General features: G+C 44.1%; 1 protein-coding gene across 6 annotated transcripts in view; it reads right to left on the bottom strand.

The window, feature by feature from the left end:
* Positions 1-22,923, bottom strand: part of MAP3K15 (mitogen-activated protein kinase kinase kinase 15) — a 159,437-nt gene that overhangs the window by 88,276 nt on the left and 48,238 nt on the right. For 3 of the 6 annotated variants that reach the window (XM_075913494.2, XM_075913486.2, XM_089774904.1), the window contains 3 exons: positions 17,076-17,153; positions 7,058-7,251; positions 3,973-4,141 (listed from right to left, as the gene is read on the bottom strand). In XM_075913494.2, the coding sequence (XP_075769609.2) occupies positions 3,973-4,141; positions 7,058-7,251; positions 17,076-17,153 (441 nt within the window). Of the gene's footprint in view, positions 1-3,972; positions 4,142-7,057; positions 7,252-11,164; positions 11,945-17,075; positions 17,154-17,877; positions 18,085-22,923 lie in introns of those variants that run through there. The other 3 variants (XM_025179890.3, XM_075913519.2, XM_075913503.2) reach the window with 3 other exon arrangements.

Genomic DNA, 22,923 nt, shown 5'->3' with positions numbered 1-22,923 from the left:
CAGCTCCTGAGGGTGCTGGACCAGGGAGGTCCAACCTGTACTGGTTAGTGTGGCCAAGGACAACTCACATTTATCAACAGGCAAGCTAGTTGTGCACAAATAGTAGTTACTTACCTTATGCAGTAACAATAGCTCTTCGAAACATGTCCCCTTCTAGGCGTGCCAATGTGTGCTCATCCCTGCACTGCTGATTGGGTCTGTTAGGCCTGCACATGCAATGTGTCTTCTCATGCCCCACCACAAGGCTAGTCAGCACATACAGGCCAACACCCTCTCAACTCCCCCATCTTGCTGGCCCCCGCTGTCTCATTGGGCAGCCTCGCTAGCAAGCCCTGCTTTGTTATTTTAAAATGAGTTATTTTGAAATAACACTGTAGTGTAGACATACCCTTACTGATAACAGCAGTGTGCCACTGAAGGTGGCATTGGAGGTGGAGTCGTCAATGACTGAATGTAGCTCCTTTGGGAAGCCTGACAGATAGAGAGAGCCAAGAGGCACATTGCATCACCTCTGCCATGGAGACAGATCCAGCCACAGTGTCAGCTACTTCTAGGGCATTTATACTATTGCTTTTGCTGCTGACCCTCCTGAATGATTGCCTTAAATTGATCTGCTTGAGTCACATCAATAAAATCATTCAGTTTCAAATAGTTTACAGAGTCATATTTCTCCACAAAGGCTTGGAAATCAGTGTTTTGAAACTGAAGCGTGACCGAGGAATATGCCTTCCTCCTCAAAAAAAGTCCAGACACTTCCAGTCCCTATTGTAGGGAATGGACCTTATCTGGTGTTGACAACCATAAGAATTTACAGTAAACCACCACAATGGAATGGGGAAAGAGGGGGTGGAAGAAGAAGAATTCTGTCTTTCTTTCAGGAATAGAATACTTTTTGTCATCTTACTTGGCAGGTTGGTGAGACCAATGCTGGGTCTACCATATGGTTTTTGTGGAATCAAGGAGAACTTCATTAATATGGAGAGCAACTTTTGAGGAAGAAAAACAATGGAAGATGCCAAGAAGCTTGTAATGTGTGTCCCTTGACTTCTTCCAGTGATACCTAGACATAAACCAATACTCTCATCATAAGCTCTTGGAAGAGGTGAAAGCAATTTGCCAGGGACAGCGGGGGAGGCACGACAGCCTCATCTGGGGAGGGGAAGGAGGAAATGGTCTCTCAGTCGCCTCTTCCTTGACATCGCCCTCACATTCCTCTATGATTTCTCCTTGAGGTTCCAAAGGCCTGGATACCATGGGCTAAGGGAATACAGGGTTTTTTGTGGTGGAACTAGAAGCCTGTGAGGGATGGGGATGGTATGTAGACCAGGAATCCCAGCATGGCCACTGGGGTAGTGGTGGCGTAGAGCCCAGTGGTGGTGCCATGGTTGCCCATAGCAGGAAGGATGGCAGTTGGGCCATATGAGGATATGTCTAGGGGCTCTAGCGTTATTGTGGACTGTAGGGAGCCTGGGAGGAGTACTGAGATCTCCCCCATTGGTTTGTTATCTGACTCTACACCAGAGAGGAGGGGAGCGCTGCAGGGCACATTCCCATGTCAGACAAAGACTCAGCATGCAGGTTCTAGTACCAAAGAGAGGGGACTTTGGCATATTGATTATACAGAGCCCCACAATTGCTGGAATTCCACTGGTGCTGACCAGCTTAATCCAACTGACAGTGCCCAGGAAGACAGAGATCTTGCCTGCTCTAGATGCTCAGGTGCCAAGTGGGGCATTTGTACTGATGAGGCATCACGTACAGATAGCACCTTCAAGTGCTTGTTCCGGTCTTCTCCCTCAGTGCCACCGACTCGGTGCCTGTGCCCTTTGGGTCTGTAGACACATCAATGGCACCTGCTGCTATAGACTTTCTTAAGCGATGGGTATTGGGGGCTTGATCTGCCTCAGTACCGACAGTGCCAAGGATACCAAGCATGCTGGGGATCATTTGTGGGTAGCTCATGGCTCAATGTGGAGCCTTTCCATTCTATTTTTCAAATTGTGAGGAGTCAGTTACTGATTTCTTCCCCCCCAGCCTGTGGATGTCGAGAGCTGTGAGGAAGACTCATCTGCCTGGTGACTCATGGCATGAGTCTGGAGAGGGCCTGAAGGCTGCCTCTATGAATATAATCTTTGGCCTCAGGTTTTTGTCCTTGAGTGACCAAGGTCTAAGCTGGGGAGTGCACTTTTCAGGGCTGTATCCCTCCCCTATGCAAGAAATGCACCGTGAGTGCATATCCGCAATGGGGATAATCTTGTTGCATGAGAAACACTTCTTCATGCCTGGACACTTATTCTGCTGGGGAAAAGGCCCCCAATAAGAAAGATTTTATTTTATTTTTTCCCCGTTCTTTATTTATAGATATATTTAGAGAAAATAAGAGAAAAAATACTACAATAACTATTACTAAAAACTACGGTCAAGGCTACAAACGTTGAGATAATAGTCATTAACAGACTGCTAATAGCTCCATCTCTAGCCAGGGGCATTTGAGAAGGAACTGAGAGGGCATTTGCCCGCCCGCATTGGCTAGCTTCCTGATGGAGCACATGGAGGGACAACACACATGCAGGCCTAATCGACACTGCTATCAACATTCTCTGATCAGCAGCATAGGCGTGCAAGCACACCTACAGTGCAGCACCCGTAGGGACGCTACTTAAAGAAACAACCTTGGTCTTGGCATCTTGCTGATACGTTACTGACCCTGACACATTCAGATATATATTAACGAGGTCCCAGAGGGCCAGCATCTTCTTACCATTTGAAGAACAGTCAAAGTCTGTAATTAAACTTCCTAATGAAGAAAGCACTTAAAGGAATAGGAAGGCACATCAAAAGGGAAATCAACTGGCGGGAACTCATCACAAGCAATCAAACATACAGATAAAACAGAGAGCTGAATAAGACAAGGCAATATGATGATCTCTCTCTCTTGATCTGCTAATGATTGACAAATACCCAGTTTAGGTACATCTGCACTAAAAGTGACGGTGTTATTGCAGAATGGGTAGGCCTAACTCAGTTAACTAGGTAGTGCAGGTAACAATCATGGAGTCACAGATACTAGCAGGGTCAGCAACCCAGACAGCTTGTACTTGGGTGCCAAAGCCCATGCCACCACTTCCTCACTACCACTGTACTGATGCCAGCTAGATTACTGTTACAGTGGGGCTACGTCTACACTGGCCCCTTTTCCGGAAGGGGCATGTAAATTTCACTAGTCGTCGTAGGGAAATCCGCGGGGGATTTAAATATCCCCCGCGGCATTTAAATAAAAATGTCCGCCGCTTTTTTCCAGCTTTTAAAAAAGCCGGAAAAGAGCGTCTAGACTGGCCCCGATCCTCCGGAAAAAGTGCCCTTTTCCGGAGGCTCTTATTCCTACTTAAGACGTAGCCTGGGTGTGCCAATGCACACTCAATCACATGTTCATTTACAGAGTAGATGTGCCCTGAGGGAGGGACACAGGAATCAAAAGTGCTAATATCAACAGAGCAAATTCTATATTTCTAATGGATCGGTAAAAATAAGTCTTGAGAGAGAAATGTCACTCACAACGATGGACAGCTTCTAAGTATTATATGAGAGGCCCTGTTTTACCAAAATCAGTGATTTTTCAAAAATGCAAAAAGCTATTTTTTCAAGAGGGTGCTGGGTTAAAATAAAAAGAACATTCCTTTTTAAGCCAGTTATGAAACATAGTAAACCCAGACTCATGTAGCAAATGTTGAAAATCAGGACAAATTCTTTTTCTTAGTTTACACTTGCTTAAAGTTTGGATATAAAAATTAAAAACAAAATAAACTTCTTGTTTTTATAGGTAAAAATGAAAAAGAAATAACCTCCCTTAAACTAAAATAATACTGTGTTCCAAATTCAAGAAGATATACAATGAACAGGCCACAAACAAGAACAGCCATAAACAAACCCACTTGAAAGACAATCTTCCTTACTTTCACATCAATAATATACCTGGATATCTCGATAAGAAAGAAGCAGGTTTATGACAATGTCAGAAGTAAGGACTTCAGTATTATCCATACGGAGCTTAATCCTGGCCAGCTCCTTTGCTAATTCATCTCCTTGATACTTCTCTCTAGCTTTTCTAATATCATTCAATAGTGTTTCCTTGCAATATGCACTAAAATAAATAAAAATGAAAAGAAACTGTTAGAATGTTCTAAATGGAGGTTTGGCTACATTGTTAAAACTGTGCTAGTATTTCTTTATTGGAATGAGGTTTAAGGTAACTATTCTTTTCAGTTCACACATTTAAGAAATATTTTATATGAGGCATTGTGAAATTACAAGTTCTATTTTTTATTCTTAAATAGACCTAGTAAAGTAAGAGGACAGTGCCCCTAATAAACACATTAATGTACACATTTATTCTGAAGAAAGCAGAAAATGGCATGCTAAACAAAGTAACAACAGTGATATAAAATCCTTCATCTATATCTAATGGAGAATAGCAGCCAGAGCCATCCATTATCTGACTAACTGTAGTTAACTTAATAAACATAATACATACTATTACACAGAGAACAGCCACAATAACAACTGTCATGTCTTTTAAATACTAAAAATAAGTTTACACTGAAACATGGGAAGATTAAAAAAAAAAAAGATGTAGTCTATCTGAAATGTAACTTGTAGTGAGCAATTACAGGCAGTCCCCGGGTTACGTACAAGATAGGGACTGTAGGTTTGTTCTTAAGTTGAATTTGTATGTAAGTCGGAACTGGTACATATTGTAGGGGAAACTCTAGCCAAACATTTCTCCAGAGCTCAGTTTTATTCTCCCACACCTCACTTCCCTTAGTCCTTTATTCTCAAGCCGAGGTGTCTGCTGAGAAAAGCCGCTCTGCATCTCCCTGGTCTGCTGGGGGGGAGGCGCTAGCTTCGCGTCTCCCTAGTCTGCTGGGGGAAGCAGCTAGTGTGGGGTTGCCTCACCCCGTTTGTAAGTAGGGATCTGATGTAAGTCGGATCCATGTAACCCGGGGACTGCCTGTACTAACCCCAGGGCTTACTAATTAATATCCAGATTGTGACAGGTACTTAGAAATATATAAATACTTTTCCAAGAGAAGTTGAAAGTGCTCTCCTCTGAAGTCCTAAGTGTAGAAGAGGAAATTAAGCTCTCTCAATATCCAGTAATGCTTTGATCCTTATTTCCATAGCATATTTCACTTGCAAAGTATTCTCATGAGATAATACAGCGAAGGCCTGAAGAAATGGCCATTAGAGTCAATGGAAGGCTTTCATATTTTATTTATTTTACTGTCACTGCAAACTCATGTCTAATTTTTTGCACACTACCTTTCCTAGTTCTCATGCACTGTTTCTGGGTGTATGTTAAACTGTACTTTTTACATTAACGTCAACTGATATAGGATAAAATTTTCAAAGCACTTAAGAGACTTAGAAGCTAGGGATGTAAAATCCCGATTAATCAGTTAACCAGTTAAATGTTAAGTTAACCTAATGTTTAACTGGTTAAAGCAGGATCCTGGGCAGGGCACTGCTTCAGCCCAGCTGGAACGGCCCCCAGCCCACGGAGCTCCCAGACCTGGCAGCCCTCCACTCGTTACCCAGAAAGCATCACACAGTAAGGTTAATCCTTCATATCTCTATTAGAAGCCCAAGTCCCATTTTTTAAAGTGACTTAGCTGCCTATGTGTCTCACTAAAACTTGCCTTTTGTCACTTGTCCCTACTATACATCTTCACATCCATCTGCCATTACTCTTACTAACTCTGTAACTGTCCAGTTAACTCTTAAAAACATTTGAGGAGAGAGTTTGTATAAAAGACACCACATAAAATGTAAGCCGTATTGACAGTGTCACATTATCCCTCCTCTTTACCTCACCACCTTCACATTAATATGCCTGTAAACGGCAGTGTAAGAAACAGAGGAGCAAAAAATGACATCATAATCAGATACTTTTAAATTAGAATAAAAATACATCACAAGATCTAATGTACTGTAGGAACGGAGTGCCACATAGCAGCTGTCACAAACAAAAATGCACCAACTTAAATCTGAGCTCTACTGATAACACTGAACAAAGACAGCTCTGCTCAACAATATGGCTGCAGTTCAGCAATCTTGAAATAGACTGTAAGCTCCTTGGGGTAGAGACCATCTTTTTGTTCTATGTTTGTTCATAGCTTTTCATAATCAGATCCTGGTACATGATTAGGGCTCGTAGCTGCTACAGTAAGTCAAGTAATAAATAAAAACAGCAGTAGCACAGGGTAGGTACTGATCAGAGTTTTAATCTAGGCTGAATTGCACCGTTTCAAATGATGCTGAGCATGAATCCAAATTGAGTTTTCCCATGATTGTGCTATGACCTGATGACAAGCACAGCCAAAGGGTAATAATGATCACGTAGTTTACCCATCATATGGAACCTATTCCATAGGATAGGAGCTTCCTGTCATTATGGAAACAGAAGAAGGAAAGAGCGCATGGCACAAAACAGACATTGCACAACATTTTGACTGAGGAAGAGAATGTGAAAAGTATAGGAGAGGTACAATGGATAGTGCCTAGTAAACAAAGGGATGTCAAAATGGGTCAGTCAACAAGAGTCACCATGAGACAGCTGAGGCCCAGAGCAGCATTTTACAATTACTATCCAATTTGAGTGCCAAAAAGTGCCGCTCAGACACTAGTCTGTTTGAGCACTGTTAATGCCATACTGTTTGTTCACAGTGCAGAGCAAAGATGGTCTTTGGTTTTAAGACCTACCATGCACTATAATTTATGTTTTCTTTTATAATACTTCTTCCCTTTTCCAAGGGGCTGTGTTGGCAGTTCTGACTCTGCTGACTGATATTTTCGATACTGAATTTAATCCATTGCTGTCATAAGATGATTAGTTTACTACAACAGCTACATAATAGCAATATTGATTAAATCAAATTAAGATATTTCTTTTAACATGGGGTTAAACATGTTGAACACTGAACCCTTGTGAGGATTCTGAAACCCCTTGTATACAGAAAAAGATATCCAGGGATAGGAAGTATAAATGTATCAACATTACCATGATGTAACGTGAATGTCCTTAAGAAGAGCGATAAACCTGTCCATCAGTGGAACACAAAGAGGTCCCAAGATGTTGTCCCAGTTAGGCTGCATGTACTCAGAGGCTCTCCGCAAGGCATCACTTTCACAGCAAAAATAATCAGCACAAGGTGTAACAATGTATGGAATAAAATAATAATTCCCACTGGAAGCCTAGAAGGAAAAGCAGACACATTCAGAGGGCAAATGGAAGCAGTAAACACACACAAACTGGATGCAGTGATCTCATTCTGAATCTTAATTAATTGCTCAATTGCTTATTGATCAGCAATAATGGGCTGCTAAGTTTATGCAAATGTTCATTAACTTTGCATGCCTCCTCTTTGGCATGCTCAACTTGAGATACTTTGGGCCTGATTTTCAGACATGCCAAAGACCACAGTGCTTACTGAATTCAGTAGGAGCAGCTTTCTTGAAGGAAGAATTAAGTCTTTATGGCTATGTCTACACTGCAGAAGCTTTTCCGGAAGAGATCTTAAAAACTCCTTCTGAAAGAGAGCATCTACATGGAAAAAGTGATCTGCTTTTTCAAAAGATAGTGTCCATTCACCGTGGATGCTATTTCGCATTTCAGCTGTGATTACTATAGACAAAGTGGCCACCTGGGCACCTGTGCTTTTTCCTCTTTCCTCTTCTTTCGAAAGAACACCCTTCTCCCTGTCCACACATGCCTTTTTCCAAAAGAGCTCTTTCGGAAAAAGACTTCTCCCTCATAGAGAGGTTTACCAATGTTGGAAAAACCCCTCTGTTATTTTGATTTTTTTTTCGAAAGAAAGTGAGTGCAGTGTGGACGTGAGGTTTTTTTTTTTTTTTTGAAAAAATGGCTGTTTTTCCGAAAAAACTCTGCAGTGTAAACATACGCTATGAAAATATATGGAGATCCAAATTTAATAAAAATTCTAAGTTTACTATACAGTACACATTTTGTTTATTGAAAACAACAACCATCAAAATGTCATAGTGGCGTCACCAGAGCTTCAGAATTTAAATACCACAACTAATTTTAAATATTACCTTAATTATTTTTATATAACTGGGATTTTAAATTAAATATTCAGAATACGGGTTAGGCAAATTATGCAAGGTAACAACTGTCATGAAATTGTCACTCTTATTCAATAGATCAGTTTCACATTAACATAATAAAAGGGGACCGGCAGTGACATTTTTATAACTGAAAAGACACACTTCATATGGGGTGATACTTAATATTTTAAGATCCATACACCTTTCTGCATTCTGGACTAAGAGGCCCAGTCCTGTCCTATATTAACAAATCCAAAAATTGTGACTCTGGCTCCACACAAATCAGGATGTTTTAAACAATAAATCAACAATTCTATTTGCTTTCTGGGTTTTGAGACTTCAGTGTTCACATTTGCAATTTTGTTAACACCCTGCAACTATGAGGACTGAAAACCTACTTCATGACCCAAGGAGCTGTGGTTTAAAAACACCAACAATTGTGAGACTTACATAAAATCAGGTGTGGGCAAAATTACCTCACATGGGCGGGGGTGGGAAGTGGGGAGGGGGCTATGCACATTACTAAGAGTGAAGAAATCAAGCACTAGACCTGAAGAGAAACAACTTATGAAAACTGTTACATTTTGTGACTAGGAGGCAAGAGGTTGCCTGGCCGGGCTGTATGAAGCAGTGCTCTCCGTTGAGCCTGAGCAGTACCAAAGACTGGGAAAAACCTTGTGCAGACTGCTCTAAAGACTGGCAGAAAGACAGCAGCAAGGAGTAGATCAACAGCTGCTGTGAAAGAGAGGAGAACGGCACAGCTCTGGAAAGGAAGGACGAAGATGTCCTGAAACAGATTGGAGAGCGGAACAGATTTTGTGGTATATGTCAATAAAGCAGTCACTAGAAGGTGAGAGTTTTCATTTCATCCTCATTTTAAATTTGAACTTGAACTTCAAATAGATGAAGTTTATTATGATTGAAAACTATAGAAGAGCCATCATTGCTAATAAAACCACCACATTCCTGTTTACCGTAGTTGAACTAAATGTCATCACGCAGTACAGCAGAGATAGTCTATGCTTTGTCAAGGTCCACATATCTTGGGTAAGGTCTATAGTCAAGGCCCAGATGCCAAAGAAAATAATAAAATAAAAATAAAATAATTATTAGTAAATAAAAAGATTGGGGGGTTCATTCAATAATGCCTGGTGGTCCAGATAGATAGGCCCATGATCTGCCTATTGACTACTCGTACAAAACATTATTCACATTTCTAACACTGTGATCATTGATTACACTTCTGTCTTTCTACCATCCTTCCTCCTCAGAACTAGCTATATAAATGAAACAACTCAGGTAATCAGTGTGTCAGATTACTCAGTGTACACTTTGCTGGTGTCTGAGTCCTTAGAATTTGTATTTTCCAGCTCTCCCTGCAATTGGGAAGACTAGAAACTGAACTTTAGGCAGAGATCTTTGAAATCTATTTAAACTTTCTGATATAGTGGCAGCAGGTCTTAAGTCCTAACCCCATGATGTTTTCACATAAACATTTCCACTCACATGTGCCACAGAATTCAAAGTGATGGTTTTAGGAATTACAATAGTTTGACTTTATTTTGTTTCTATAGAACAGCAATTCCCAAGAAATACCGGGGCTCAGCATGGCTGCAGGGAGGGGAGCGGGGCAGGGCGGACTGGGAGGAGGGGTGTGTGTGTGTCGGGGAAACCAGCTTCTGGGAAGCAGAGTTGGGGGCAGCGGGGCTGTCCGGTGCAGATCGGGGTGGACGGGTGGCCAGCGGAAGCATGGTTGGGGGCTGCAGGGTTCTGGGGGCAGCTGGCTGGCCGGCAGAAGCAGGGTTGGGGGCAGCGGGGCTGGAGATCAGGGTGAGCAGGCAGCGGAAGCAGGGCTGGACGGGGGGCGGAGGGGCTGGACGGAGGAGATCGTGAGGAGAAGGATGGGAGAACCAGCCACCGGAGGCAGGGCTGGATGGGGGCAGCGGGGCTAGCCAGGGGAGATTGGGAGGAGAAGCGGGGGGAGGGAGGTGAATCGGCCGGCGGGAAGCGGGACTGACCTGGGCACACGTAGACCCGAGCACAAGTGAGTCCAGCTCCGGGGATTCCATTTCTCCCCTCCCACACCCCATACCCTCCTTCGAGTAGTTGCGAACTGCCTGGCTGGTAGACACACACAAGCAGAATGAGCACATCTACCAGCCAGGCAATTCACAGCTATGGACTGATACACCTAATAATAATAAAACTTACCTAATTAGAAAATACCGGACATTTTATATGTCCGGTATTTTCTCAATTTGTTTCCCGGACAGAACCCTCAAATACCGGACTGTCCGGTACAAAACTGGACACCTGGCAACCCTACCCCTCCTTGTACCCTCCCTCCTAGCCAGATACCCTGCTCCCAAACTGCTCCTGCTCCTGCCTCCTGGAGTGCCCATGCGGCACCGGGTCCCTGAAGTCCTGGCCCAGGCTGGGCAGAGGATGCAACTGGGTGAAACACTGAAAATGTATTCATTTTTAATTCTTTTTTTTAATATGCGTTTATCTATTTGAGCTGCAAAAAACAGTACTGAAAAAAAAAACCAGGTTCCAACTGAAGTAAAAAGTTTGGGAAACCCTGATCTAGCCAGCTTTCTATCCATTTTACAGTCCATTTATCCAATCCATAATCCCTTAACTTGCTGGCAGGAATATTGTGGGTGACCGTATCAAAAGCTTTGCTAAAGCTGGTACTGGGGGCTGTGGGAGGACCTGAAACAACTTATTTGAATATTCATAATTTGCTTAATGAATATGCAAATGAATGTGAAAGGTCCTCCAAAAGCTCGTGAATGGATTTACTGGTCCTCGTGTCAAAAAGTTTGGGAACCCCAGCTATAGAATATGTATTAAAAACCTAGACTCAAACTCAGGTCATATTTTTATATAACCACAGGGAAGCTTTCCACCTTGACAAAAAATACCCTGATCCTGCAGCACTGGACTTAAGTTTGCGACACATCCAATCAGGAAGATTATTTTTAAGCTCTGATTACTCTTATTGCTACCAGAAAAGCAGTGATGTTGAATAACTTACATTACATAGAGGCTTTGTTTACTACAAATGACTCCCATTATCCTTTATAAGTCATCCGGCTGATCAAAAGACTACTGAAGTCAATGGGAATCTTTCCTCTATTGGCCCAATATCCTCACAGAAACAGGCCTATGGATTTTAATAGAATTACTTGCATTAGTAACTTCAGTAGGAAACTGCCCTCTCTGCAGCATAATAATAATCATTTCACCAGTCAGTGAAATGCAGAAGTTGTTTAGCAACAAGGAAATGAAGAGCAGCAAGATGTTTTAGAAAGAGCAAGGAACAAAATGACGTAAGAGGTTTATTGTGCAAAATATTTTATGAGATCTGATTTGTATTGCAAAATTATCTGTAATGGCCTAAAATTAATTGAAAAAATAAATGCAAACTGAAGCTAGTAGGGGAAGCAATATGATGCCAGGTATTCAAGAAAACTGTAAGAAAGTAGAACAAATGACAGAAAGAAGGCAAGGATGCATGAAATAGATGATTCCAGTAGTCTTTTCCAGCTCTGTGATATATAGATTTTATTCATGCAAGGAAACACTTCACTGCCATTCATAACTAAGTGCTCCCTAGTGTAAGAGCTATACCGCCAGATTGTGGAGCCATATTTTATGATTATTCCACCAGCTGGAACACCTACTGGCATCAATAAGAGTACTTAAAAGTCCAAAAGAAAAACACTGTCTTATGAATCTAATTTTTTGCCACGTGCGAGGCAAATGCAAGTGTTACTCAATGACTCAAACAGCACCAATATCTTCTTGCTACACTTACTGTTCTACTTGTGCAAGATAAATAAAATTAATGCCTACGTAAGACTATATAGCAACATTTAGATAATCTAAAGTTACTAGTTACCTGAATTATTTTGAAATATTTGTAATCTAAAATACAAGCAAATAAGTATCTAGGGTTAGAAAATATACGTTCTAAAACTGTAAAAAGTTAAAGAATAAGTACAGAATTGTTATCAGTTACGGTGTAAATATAGCGTAAGTAAATCATTTTAGCCCTATACACTGATTTAAGAAATAATTCTTAGTATTTATTCACCAATTTTTCATAGAACCTTAAATATCACAGAAATTAAAATTTATTATTTCAACTGAGCTATCAGGTGGCCTACTAGACTATAACTTTAAAAAAATCTAGACAAAGAAAACCCAAGCTCAAGAAGGAGCTATCAGAATCATTAGTGACATGAACTTCACCATCTACCTCTAAACAATAACAATTTTTACAATCTTTTCCTGGAAGGATGCCATTGTTATATTTTGATAGACTGTGAGTGTATCTTCACAAAAGAACAAAAAGGTGTGCTATTAACTCACTCACTCAAATTAGCTACATAGAATGAAAATCATAATGGAGACAAGGCAGCCACAGTCATCACATTCAAAGAGGCTGGAATAATTTGTATAGAGGGGATGCTGAGAGACATTGAACCAAACTGTAAACCCTGAATATGAAGGGAACCAATTCAAGTCAGGGGGCATGGCAGCACTCCCAGTACCCATATTTCTAGCACTTGTATTAGCAAGTCAAGTTAAAGATTACAGGGAACCTAGGGTTTAATAGTAGTGGCTCATAAGTGTTAAAACCACAGAAGCCTGCCTTGCCTTCATAGGATTTTAACTAGATTTAAGACAATATTTTTTCCAGTGTAAACATGACCTGTAGGTTAAGGCTTAAGACCTTTCCAAAGCTACAAGATCTCAACAACATTGACTTTCCCTCCCATCCTCTCAAATATGTGCCCTTGGGACAATCAGCAATTCCAAACCCACTAATCTCTATTAACATAAAGGAACCAAGATGAAAACATGTCCCCTTCCTTTCCCACTGAATTAGTCTTCTATTATTTAAGGCTTTCAAAATTCTAAGTACAGTATTTGAAGTATGTTCAGTGGTTAACAGATCCAAAGAGATGGCACTATAGAACCATTTTATTTGCAGTCGAGGGGAAGAAGATATGTATTAGTGGAAGCTACACATCTTTTAAGATAGGGGTGGGGAACCTTTTTTGGGTTGGGGCCGGCAAACCACAGAAAAATCAGTTGGGGGCTACACAAATGAGAAGCAAAGAAAAAAAAACCTCACTGACTGAGGAGGAGAGAGATACTCCTCGCATTCCCCTCTCACACCAGAGCTTAGGAGGACCCACGCTAATAGATTTTGTATGCTCCAGTGCCGTGGGCGAGGGGGAGAGCTGAAGCACCAGCGTGGGCTCCCCAATGCTGTGGGGAGCCCTGAGCCTCAGGGGCTGGATCCCAACAAGCAGTGGGCCACAACTGGCTCCCAGGTCTGAGGTTCCCCGCCCCCATTTTAAGATATCGGCAGATAAAATGCAAATAAGAGGGACGTGAAAAGACTTCCTGGAAAGCACTTCTAACATTAAGCATATAGTGTGAAGTCAGAGCTGCTACCAGCAGTGGCGCAGAAGAAAGGATGACATGGTATATTATTGCCACCCTTTTGCACTGCAATCTGCAGAACTGGGTCCTCAGTCAGCAGCTACCCCTCCCAGCCGCCCAGCTCTCAAGGCAGCAGTGCAGAAGTAATGATGGCTTGATAAGGCATTGCCACCTTTACTTCTGCTGGCAGGGCATTGCCTTCAGAATTGGATGCCTAGCCAACAGCCGCCACTTTCTGACCATCCAGCTCTGAAGGCAGCAAAGATGTGAGGGTGGCAATGTGCAATACTGTACCTTTGTAACTCCAGTTTGAAAAAGGCTGGCTTCCCCTATGAAATCTGAACAGTATAAGGTAAAAGCATGCATCTTTGCTGCCTTCAGAGCTGGCTGGTCGGAAAGCGGCGGCTGTTGGCTGGGCATCGCTGGCCATCACTGCATTAATTGCACTTGGATCACATGTCCAGATTTTTTTTTTTTCCCCCAATAAGTGATAGAAACTTTCTGGTGTAAGTACGTGACTGTGGGAGCTGATGCATGGGCCTAGCGTTCCTACGCTTTCCTCAGTGCTGAAGAGAAGAGAGTATGAAGAAGGTTAAACCATGGTCTTGCAGGGGTTTTTTGTGAGGCAGTGTTTTACATTAAAGTAGGACACTAACAAATTTACAGCCATTAAAAATGTGTTATGGGCCGTGCCCTACTTCAATGTAAAACACCGTGATGAACCCACAATTCTGCAGTAAGCCTGTAGCTCAGAAAGGTTTAACATCTTACTTGCCTATTACCCAAGACCTCATGCTCTTGGGTATGGGAAAGAAGAGCCACTGACACATCCTAGTAGAGGATTCAGTGTGGCAGAAGGCAACAGTCCTGACCCTTCCACCATCTCAGACACATCCTGGCTATTATGGTATGTACTGGAGGGGAGGTCCTTGCCTGATAATTCTATTTCTCCAGAAAGGGAGGATTGCTTCTGGGGCTGAGGAGGTATGCATAGGGCCTCAATTTGTCCTATTTCTTACTGTGGTGCTTGTAGGACACTATGGGCTGATAGTGGTTAGACAAGCTGTAGTCAGACTACGGTAACTGGAAGAATTTAGTGTTCTGGAAGAGGCAAAGACCACCAGTATCGAGACAGAGATCATCCGTCAGCAACTTTGCTGGACTGATCACTTTGTATGGATGCCAGAACATCTCCTCCCAAAACAGGTCCTATTTTCTCAGCTGAGAGAAGGATACTGTAAGGTGGGAGGACAATGGAAGCATTCTAAGGACTTGCTAAAGGATAACTTAAAGAAGTGCAACGTTGACATTGACACTTGGTGACACTTGCCCAGGATCGCTCAAAATGGAGACAAGTCCTACCCAATGGCTCCCTGCATTTTGAATTTGCCCGCCAACAAGCTGAGGAGGAGAAGAGGCACAAGAGGAAGGGGAGACTGGCTTCTAGTCATGGTCTACAGCAGGCATGTCAAACTCAAAGCCTACTGAGGGGCGCACAAACGAAAACTGGTAGCTTTCAGGGCCACCAAAGAAAATGTACTTCTATCGGAAAGCTGCAATTTTTTATTATTATAGATTATGTTTTAGGTATATTTTATAATTTTTTTCAGGTCTTGTTTGAATAGAATACAATAATTTGATATGTAAAATTGTTATTTGCATTCATGAAGACTTTGAGTTTAAGGTGCTTCAGCCTCCCCTGCTCTAACCCAATTCCCTCCCCCTTCCACAGAGCCAGGCACCTCCAGCTCCCCCCTCCCCTGCTCTAACGCAATCCCCTCCTCTCCCCCAGAGCCTGTCCCCCTCCCCAATTCTAGCCTAATGCCTGAATCCTGGAGCCGCCACCACGTGCTTCTCCCTCAGGCGCTGGGGCACATGCACAGAGCGGTCAGCCGTGAGCAGTCTTGGCGCGTGGCTCAGAACCAGCAGGAACTGCGTTTCCTTAATCAAGAACCATGGGTTGGCTACCCCTGTTACAAACAATGTAACCGAGTGGGCCGCACTTAGATAATTTATAAAGACGTAATCGTGGGCTGCAAAAAAAATCTATCGGGCCTCAAGCGGCCCGTGTGCCGAATGTTTGACATGACTGCTCTACAGCCTCCAGCTGTACCTGCAAACACCTGTCCCCACTGTAACAGAACTTGAGATTTAAAGATCAGCCTTATCAGTCACCTGAGGGTCCAAAACTACAATGGAAGATGGTCATACTCGGCAATGAATGGTCACCCATCATCATCATATCGCCATTATTCAAAATATTTAACAGCTACAATTTGTGCACAGCTAGTCTATGGAAAAATATGCTTATATTACTGTTACCCCAGGCTCCCTCTCCTCATTTGCACACGTCACTAATCTGTCATGACTGGTCTAAAACTAGGATTGTAAGCTCTTTAGAAGAGTGACTTTTATTTTGTTTCTATAATGTGCTAAGTTCCTTGGGTCTTTAGAGCTAGGTGAAGGAAATAACAGTGAGTAGCAAATACATACCACTAACTTTAAAATAATTGCTCAATACCCCTCCCCCCCCCCCCCCACACCTTAAGTTATTTTTATTCTAAAATAGAGTATCCACATGGGATGTTACACTGGCATAATTACAGTGGTATAATTATGCTGCTAGAGCTATGTGAATTGAGTTCCCTGTGTAGCCAAGTGGTAAGAGTATTTAAGATCTCATATAAAGGACTCTCTTAATATGGTTTAATTCATATAACTGGACAGCAAAGAACAAACTCAATTCATGGGAATAGGGATTTTCAACCTCTCTGAGGCCTTCCCAACATTCTCTAAAAACTCCACAGACCACTTGTGCACAGTAACTGGTTTTCTGCATATAAAAGCCAGAATTAGTGAATCACAAGCATGGCAGTTATATGGCTGGGGCCCCATACCACAGGGACCGTTGCAAAAAGCTACACTGCTCAGGCTTCAGTTTCAGCCCCAGGTGGTAAGGCTCAGGGCCTTGGGTTTCAGCCCCTTTAGTTGTGGCTTCAGCTTTCTGCCACTGACCTCGACAAGTCTAAAGCTGGTCCTGCTTGGCAGTCTCCCCTGAAACCTGCTCATGGTCCTCCAGCAGGCCCCAGACCCCTGTCTGAGAATCACAGGGAGTTCATTTCATCAGTTGTCTTAAGAATCAAGGTAGTTTTCAACAATGCAGAAAAATGACAGACACAATAGAAAACTGTTGTGTGCAACTGATTTCCTAACAAAATTAAAATACTTTATATGCAGTACTTCATTTTAAAAGTTTGAATGTACATTTTTTGAAAATTCAAGGTGTGTATTTCTTTTTTAAACACAATACAATGCATTCCTAGGCTATGGGATATAACTTCCAAATATTAACTAATCCAAACTAGCAACTGCCTGAAAATATTATTTTTCAAATATCCTTGAATGAATATGATTAAAAGGTACAGTAATAAAATAATTCTAAAATGACTTTTATTTAGCCAGAAAGCAGAATAGAAAATAATACATACTTTGCCTATCACATAACCACTGTGGTACTCAGGAGGTACGTGGACCCGAAGAAAAGCTCTATGGTTGGCAACTGCAGCCTACTCCAAATCGAAATGAAACAGCATGGAAAAATAAAGAACATGGGAGTATACAATAATAAAAAGACAGACATAGGACACATGAAGAAAGAAATTATTAGAGAGAGATACAATAGAAGATAAACATACACACTACAAGTTTATATATAATTTTTAAGCTCAAAGAAGTTTTCAGAAATGACAGTTTACAGTTTTGTCAGCATATGTTCTCATTTACAATCACTAGTTAATTATTACATGAATAATTAACCACATACTATAACGTATATATAATGGAGGTGAACTACTGTGTCCATTGAAACATTACCTTTTGCATTTATAGACCTCTTTGGTCTTAAATACGAATCCTTAAATTGCATTAATATTTTTCATATTTAATATATAGAGTATTAAAATCAAAGGTATATATAGACATGTTTCATGCACAGAAACACTTCTAATTATATTTCATTAGGTTACTTGTTTCTTTATACTTCTTTCCTCAAAGAAGCCCACTAGCAAGGGTTTGTTGTTTGTTTTAAACTTTGTATTAAAAGAGTCTCTAGTGAGAAGTCAAACAGTTTTCATTTGTGTGTCCTGCTGGGAAGTCTTTGAGGTTGGTGTTCTACTTCAGATGCTTGTCTAAATAGACGCTTACTATTCTGATTTAAAAAATAACTAATAACTATATCATACAAACTTTAATGAAGTGAGGTTACAATAAGAAAATAGTATGTAAACTTACTAATTTAAAATACTTATCAGGATCCTGACTCATCCTTATTGGCACTGATTGCTGTAGTCTCTAGGCTCCCGGTTCACTTGGATTGCGACTGCTGTGTAAAGCACTACACAGTGTGAGTATAGGTGTTAGAATCTCGTTCTATATATTTACCTTTCCTGCAGATTCACTAAATTCAGGTAATATTTACAATCTAATTAACTACTGAAACTTTTCTCAGATTTCCTACCTAGATGGCAACATAACAATTCCTTGTGGCAATGACACTAACTCAGGGTGGAGAACCTCCAGTGCACCAACTACAAGCAGTTTGTCAAGGTTAGCCCCTGGTGAGCCACCAGAAAGTTTGTTTACTTGAGCATCTGCAGCCATGGTTGCTGGCAGCTCCCAGTGGCCCTGGGTTGCCATTTCCAGTGAATGGGAGCTGTGGGAAGTGATGTGGGGTGGGCTACCACTTCCCACCACTCCTATTGGTTGGAATGGCAAAGCTGTGAACAGCCATGGCTGCAGACACTCAGGTAAACAAACCATCTGGCAGCCCATCAGTGGGTAACCTTGATAAACTGTATGCAGCCTGTGGGCCAGAGGTTCCCCACCCTTGGGCGAGGTAAAATCCTTCCCATGGAATTCAGTGGAAATTTTGCTATGGATTTCAACAGAGGCAGGATTTCATCCACTGTCTGTAATAAAGAGCTATCACAGTGTTTGGTTCAAATCCCATCTGAGTCAATGAAAGGTCTCAGATTGATTTCACCGGACTTTGGATCAGGCTCACAGATATTTAGTAACATAACCAGCTTGATTTATAGATTTTTTTTTTAAATCTTTGTACTATTTTTCTTTAAACACCTTCACCAAAACAAGAGTATAACAGATTGTTAATTCTGGATCATTAGAAAACCACCAATTTAAGGACATATATTAGAAAGACTATACTCAGAATAGTTATCAGTTGTTCAGTATCCAACTGAAAGGGTGTGTCTATTATGGTCTTGCATGGGTCAGTCCTGGGTATAGAATTTAATATTTTAATTCATGACTTGAATAGTGGAGTAACAGAGAAAATGCTTATAAAAAGTGTGGGTGATACCAAGTTGAAAAGCTTGCAAGACAAAAGAGGTGGACAAACTGGAGAGAGTCCAGAGGACAGCAACAAAAATTATAGAAGGCTTTAAAAAACCCTTTACCTATCTATGAGGAAATGTTAAAAAAAATCTGTGCATGTTTAGTTTTGAGAAAAGAAAACTGATCTGGGACCCAATACGTTATAAGCTGTTATAAAGAGGCCAATGATCAACTGCTCCATGGCTGCTAACGGTAGAGCACGAAATAATGAGCTTAATCTGCAGGAAGAGAGATTTAGATTAGATGGCACAGTAACCAGATATTTTTGTGCCTTGGCAAACTATTAATTTTGCGCCCCCTGCTCCTTAGGTTAGCATGCGTCACGCTCTTTAATTTTATTCTTTACATCTTATTATTTGTACTTATCGTGTCTTTGTGCCCCTGTTGATGATGCGCCCGGGGTGAGCAACCCTTGCTACGAACCTGAGATTAGATATTAAGAAAACTTTCTAATTATAAAAGGCAATTAAACAGACTTCCAAAGGAGATTGTGGAATCCCTATCACTGGAGATTTTTGATAAAAGATTAGACAAATGCCTATTGGGATTGTCTAGGCTTATTTGGTCCTGCCTTAGCAGAGCGCTTGATTTGATTACCTCTTGAGATCCCTTCTAGCCCAATATTTTTATAATTTTGTGATTACTTTCCCATGTGAGCTGTACTTAATGGACCATCCCTCACTGCCCATATTCAAATAAACCAAATGCGTCCCACTATCATAGACTCATAGAATCATAGACTGGAGTCTGGAAGGGACCTCAAGAGATTATATAGTGCAGTCCGCTACAATAAAGGAAGGACTAAGAAATAACTAGACCATTAATGACAGATGATTTTTAACCTATTCATTCCTAAATATATCTATACTGCCCTTTGATTCTAGCAATCTTTTAAAAAACTTAATTAATTCCACTTCTTCCTACATCTTGTTTTTTCTTGTGATCTTATTTGTCCTTACTTTGACAAATGTTACAAAATAATTGTGGAAAGTCACGCTTTTGACCAGCTCTGCTTCTGATTTTCTGAAGTTACACTCCTGCAACCATCCCGTCTTGATTTGAAAAAGAGAAAGTAGGAAACCTAATAAAACAGGCAAGTTCATCCTTGCCCTCTAAGGATAAATACACTACCCCCATACATACATCCTGCAAGTCCAAGAATAGAACTGCAAGTCAGCTCACAAATCATCACTGCTTCATGGTAACTGTGACGGGGAATCCAACCCCGCACTCGACCCTGGCACAGGAAAAGGCAGCCAGCCCCCTGGGAGGGGGGGGCAAGAGCTGGGAAACCCCCTCCCGCGGCCGGGGTTGGGAAACACCGTCCGCCGCGGCGCAGAGGTGGCGGAGGGCGGCAGGCAACCCGGCGGGCAGGAGGACCCCGGAGCCAGGGGAGTGAGGCTGGCCGGGCGGAAGCCGACAATCCCCGTTGGGCGGGGAGTTTAAAAAGCGGCCTACGGAGGCATGGGGGGGGGGGGTGGACAGGAGACCGGGAGCACGGGCCAGGGCGGTCGGCCGGCGGGCAGTTCCCCTTCCCCCTGCAGGAGTTGGCGGCACCGAGGCCACGAGACGACCCGAGCGGGGCCGGAGGCCAGGAACGGGGCGAGAGGCCGGCAGGGACAGACGAGCCGTGACTGGGACGGAGGCCAAAGCCAGCGGCCGCTGAGATCGGAGTGGACGGCAAGCCAGAGGCAAGGCACGGCCGCCTGGAGGACTTTCCTCGCAGGACGCAGGAGGACAAGAGCCGGTGGGCTCGGACTCGGGGTAGGAAGGGACTTCTGGGGGGGGTACGACCCCGCCCCGGGAGCCTGACGCCAGCCCCCTGAGCTGGAACGGGTGACACTGGTGGAGAACATGGGCATGAGCCCTTAGGGGGTGGAGGGCACCCCCCCCAAAAAAATAGGACCTCAGGGTGGACGGGGGAGGCCTGACTCCGGGGGGAGAGTATGGATACAGGGAAGCTGCTGGAGGGGCTGGCGGAGAGTCAGCGGCAACAGCAAACGCAGCTCCTACCCCGAGGTTGGCGGAGCAATAGAGGGAGCAGCAGAAGGTAGTGAAGGACTTATTAGAGCAGCAGCAAAGGCAGCTAGACCAATGGCTGCAGCAGGGGGCTCGGGGAGTCCAGAACCCTTTCGGGACGCCCGGGGAGGGGGGAGGCCCGGCCTTGGCCCTGCCCCTACGCCTGGTCAAGATGACGCCAAGCGATGACCCGGAGGCTTTCCTTGTGACTTTTGAACAGGTCGCCACTGCGGCCCGATGGCCAAAGGAAAGCTGGGCGACACTACTAGCCCCCTATCTTACCGGCCCCGCGCAAGGCGCCTATAGGGGCCTGCCCGCCCGAGATGCCCTGCACTGTCAGAAAGTGAAAAAGGCCATCTTAGACCAGGCGGGCATCACCACGGGAACATACCGGCAGAGGTTCCGGGAGGAGAAGTATCGCCCCGGGGAGGGCCCGCAGGCAGTAGTGCAGAGGCTTAGGGAGGCAGCCAACCGTTGGCTAGAGCCAGAGAAAAGATCGGCCACCCAGGTAGTGGAGATGATCGTGCTGGACCAGTTTTTGCAGATCATACCATCGGAGGGCCGCCTGTGGGTGCGACGACACCAACCCTCGACCCTGGGTGAAGCCACGTCGATCCTGGAGAACTATATGGCAGCAGCAGGGGAAGAAGACGGAACCGGTGATATCGTGGCCGGCACCGGTACAAGACAGGACCGCGGCAGGGTCCGGCCGAGCAGAGCCTGAGGCACTGGCGGCGCGCCACCCATCCTGTGGAAAGGGTGGGGAGAGGACCCCCGGATGAGGGCCCCCGAAGCTCCAAAGAGGAGTCCCTCCTGGGAACAGGAGGGGGGACCGCCGGGGACGCTGAAGCCCGGAAAACGAGGGGCATGTTTCGAGTGCGGGCAGGTGGGCCATTACCGACGAGAGTGCCCTTCTATGGACTGTTTGTATGGCAGAGCCTTAACCGCCTCGCGGCGGGCGAGACGACGGGACGACGACAAATCACAGTGCAGGTAGGACTAGAGGGTAAAAACGTGTGGGCACTAGTAGACTCCGGATGTAACTGGAAGGTAGTCCGGAGCGACTTGGTGCCACAGCGGGAGCCTGAAGCCCCTGCTGTAGAGATGCAGTGCATCCATGGGGATGTCAAGCGGTATCCGACCCGGTGGCTGCTTATACGGAAGGGCCCCCGGACAAAGCGATGCCGAGTCGCGCTGGCCCCGCACCTAGCATACCCCGTAATCCTAGGCTGGGATTGGCCAGGTTTTCAAAGACTAATTGAGGAGTGGGGGAAAAGGCGAACGGCCAGGGAGGAAGGCGGGGCACCGCCACGGAGGACAGAAAGGGCCCCCCCGGGAGGCCCAGATGGGGGACGCCCCGAACGAAACTCCAGCAGAACAACGTGCAGAAGCCGGCCTGGACTTTGTGCGAGAGCAGTGGGAGGATGACTCCCTGAAGCACGCATGGGAACATACCTCGACGGGCGACGACCCCTGGACGCAAGGGAAACAGGGGCCTCGGTTCGAGGTAATAGCCGATCAGTTATATAGGGTCACCTCGAGGCCGGGACAAGAGGGGGAGGTGTGGCAGCTCCTGGTGCCGACCCGTTATCAGTGGAGGGTGTTGGAGGCCGCGCATGCAAACCCCTGGGCAGGACATTTGGCGGCAGAAAAGACGCTGCAAAGGATACTGCCACGCTTCTATTGGCCCGGGGTGCACAAAGCGGTTAAGGACTTCTGCAAATCCTGCCCCGAGTGCCAGCGGGTGGCCGGGAGGAACGTTCCCCGAGCTCCCATGGTACCCTTACCGGTGGTGGACACCCCCTTTCGAAGAACAGCCCTCGAACTAGTGGGCCCCTGGACAGGTCCCGCAAGGGCAACCAACATATCCTGGTCGTAACAGACTACATGACGCGGTACCCAGAG

Source organism: Pelodiscus sinensis, chromosome 1 (assembly GCF_052426305.1).
Source record: "Pelodiscus sinensis isolate ZL-2025 chromosome 1, ASM5242630v1, whole genome shotgun sequence".
Lineage (NCBI taxonomy): Eukaryota > Metazoa > Chordata > Testudines > Trionychidae > Pelodiscus > Pelodiscus sinensis.
The sequence above is the reverse complement of the archived record's forward strand: the minus strand, read 5'-3'. Positions and strand labels throughout refer to the sequence as shown.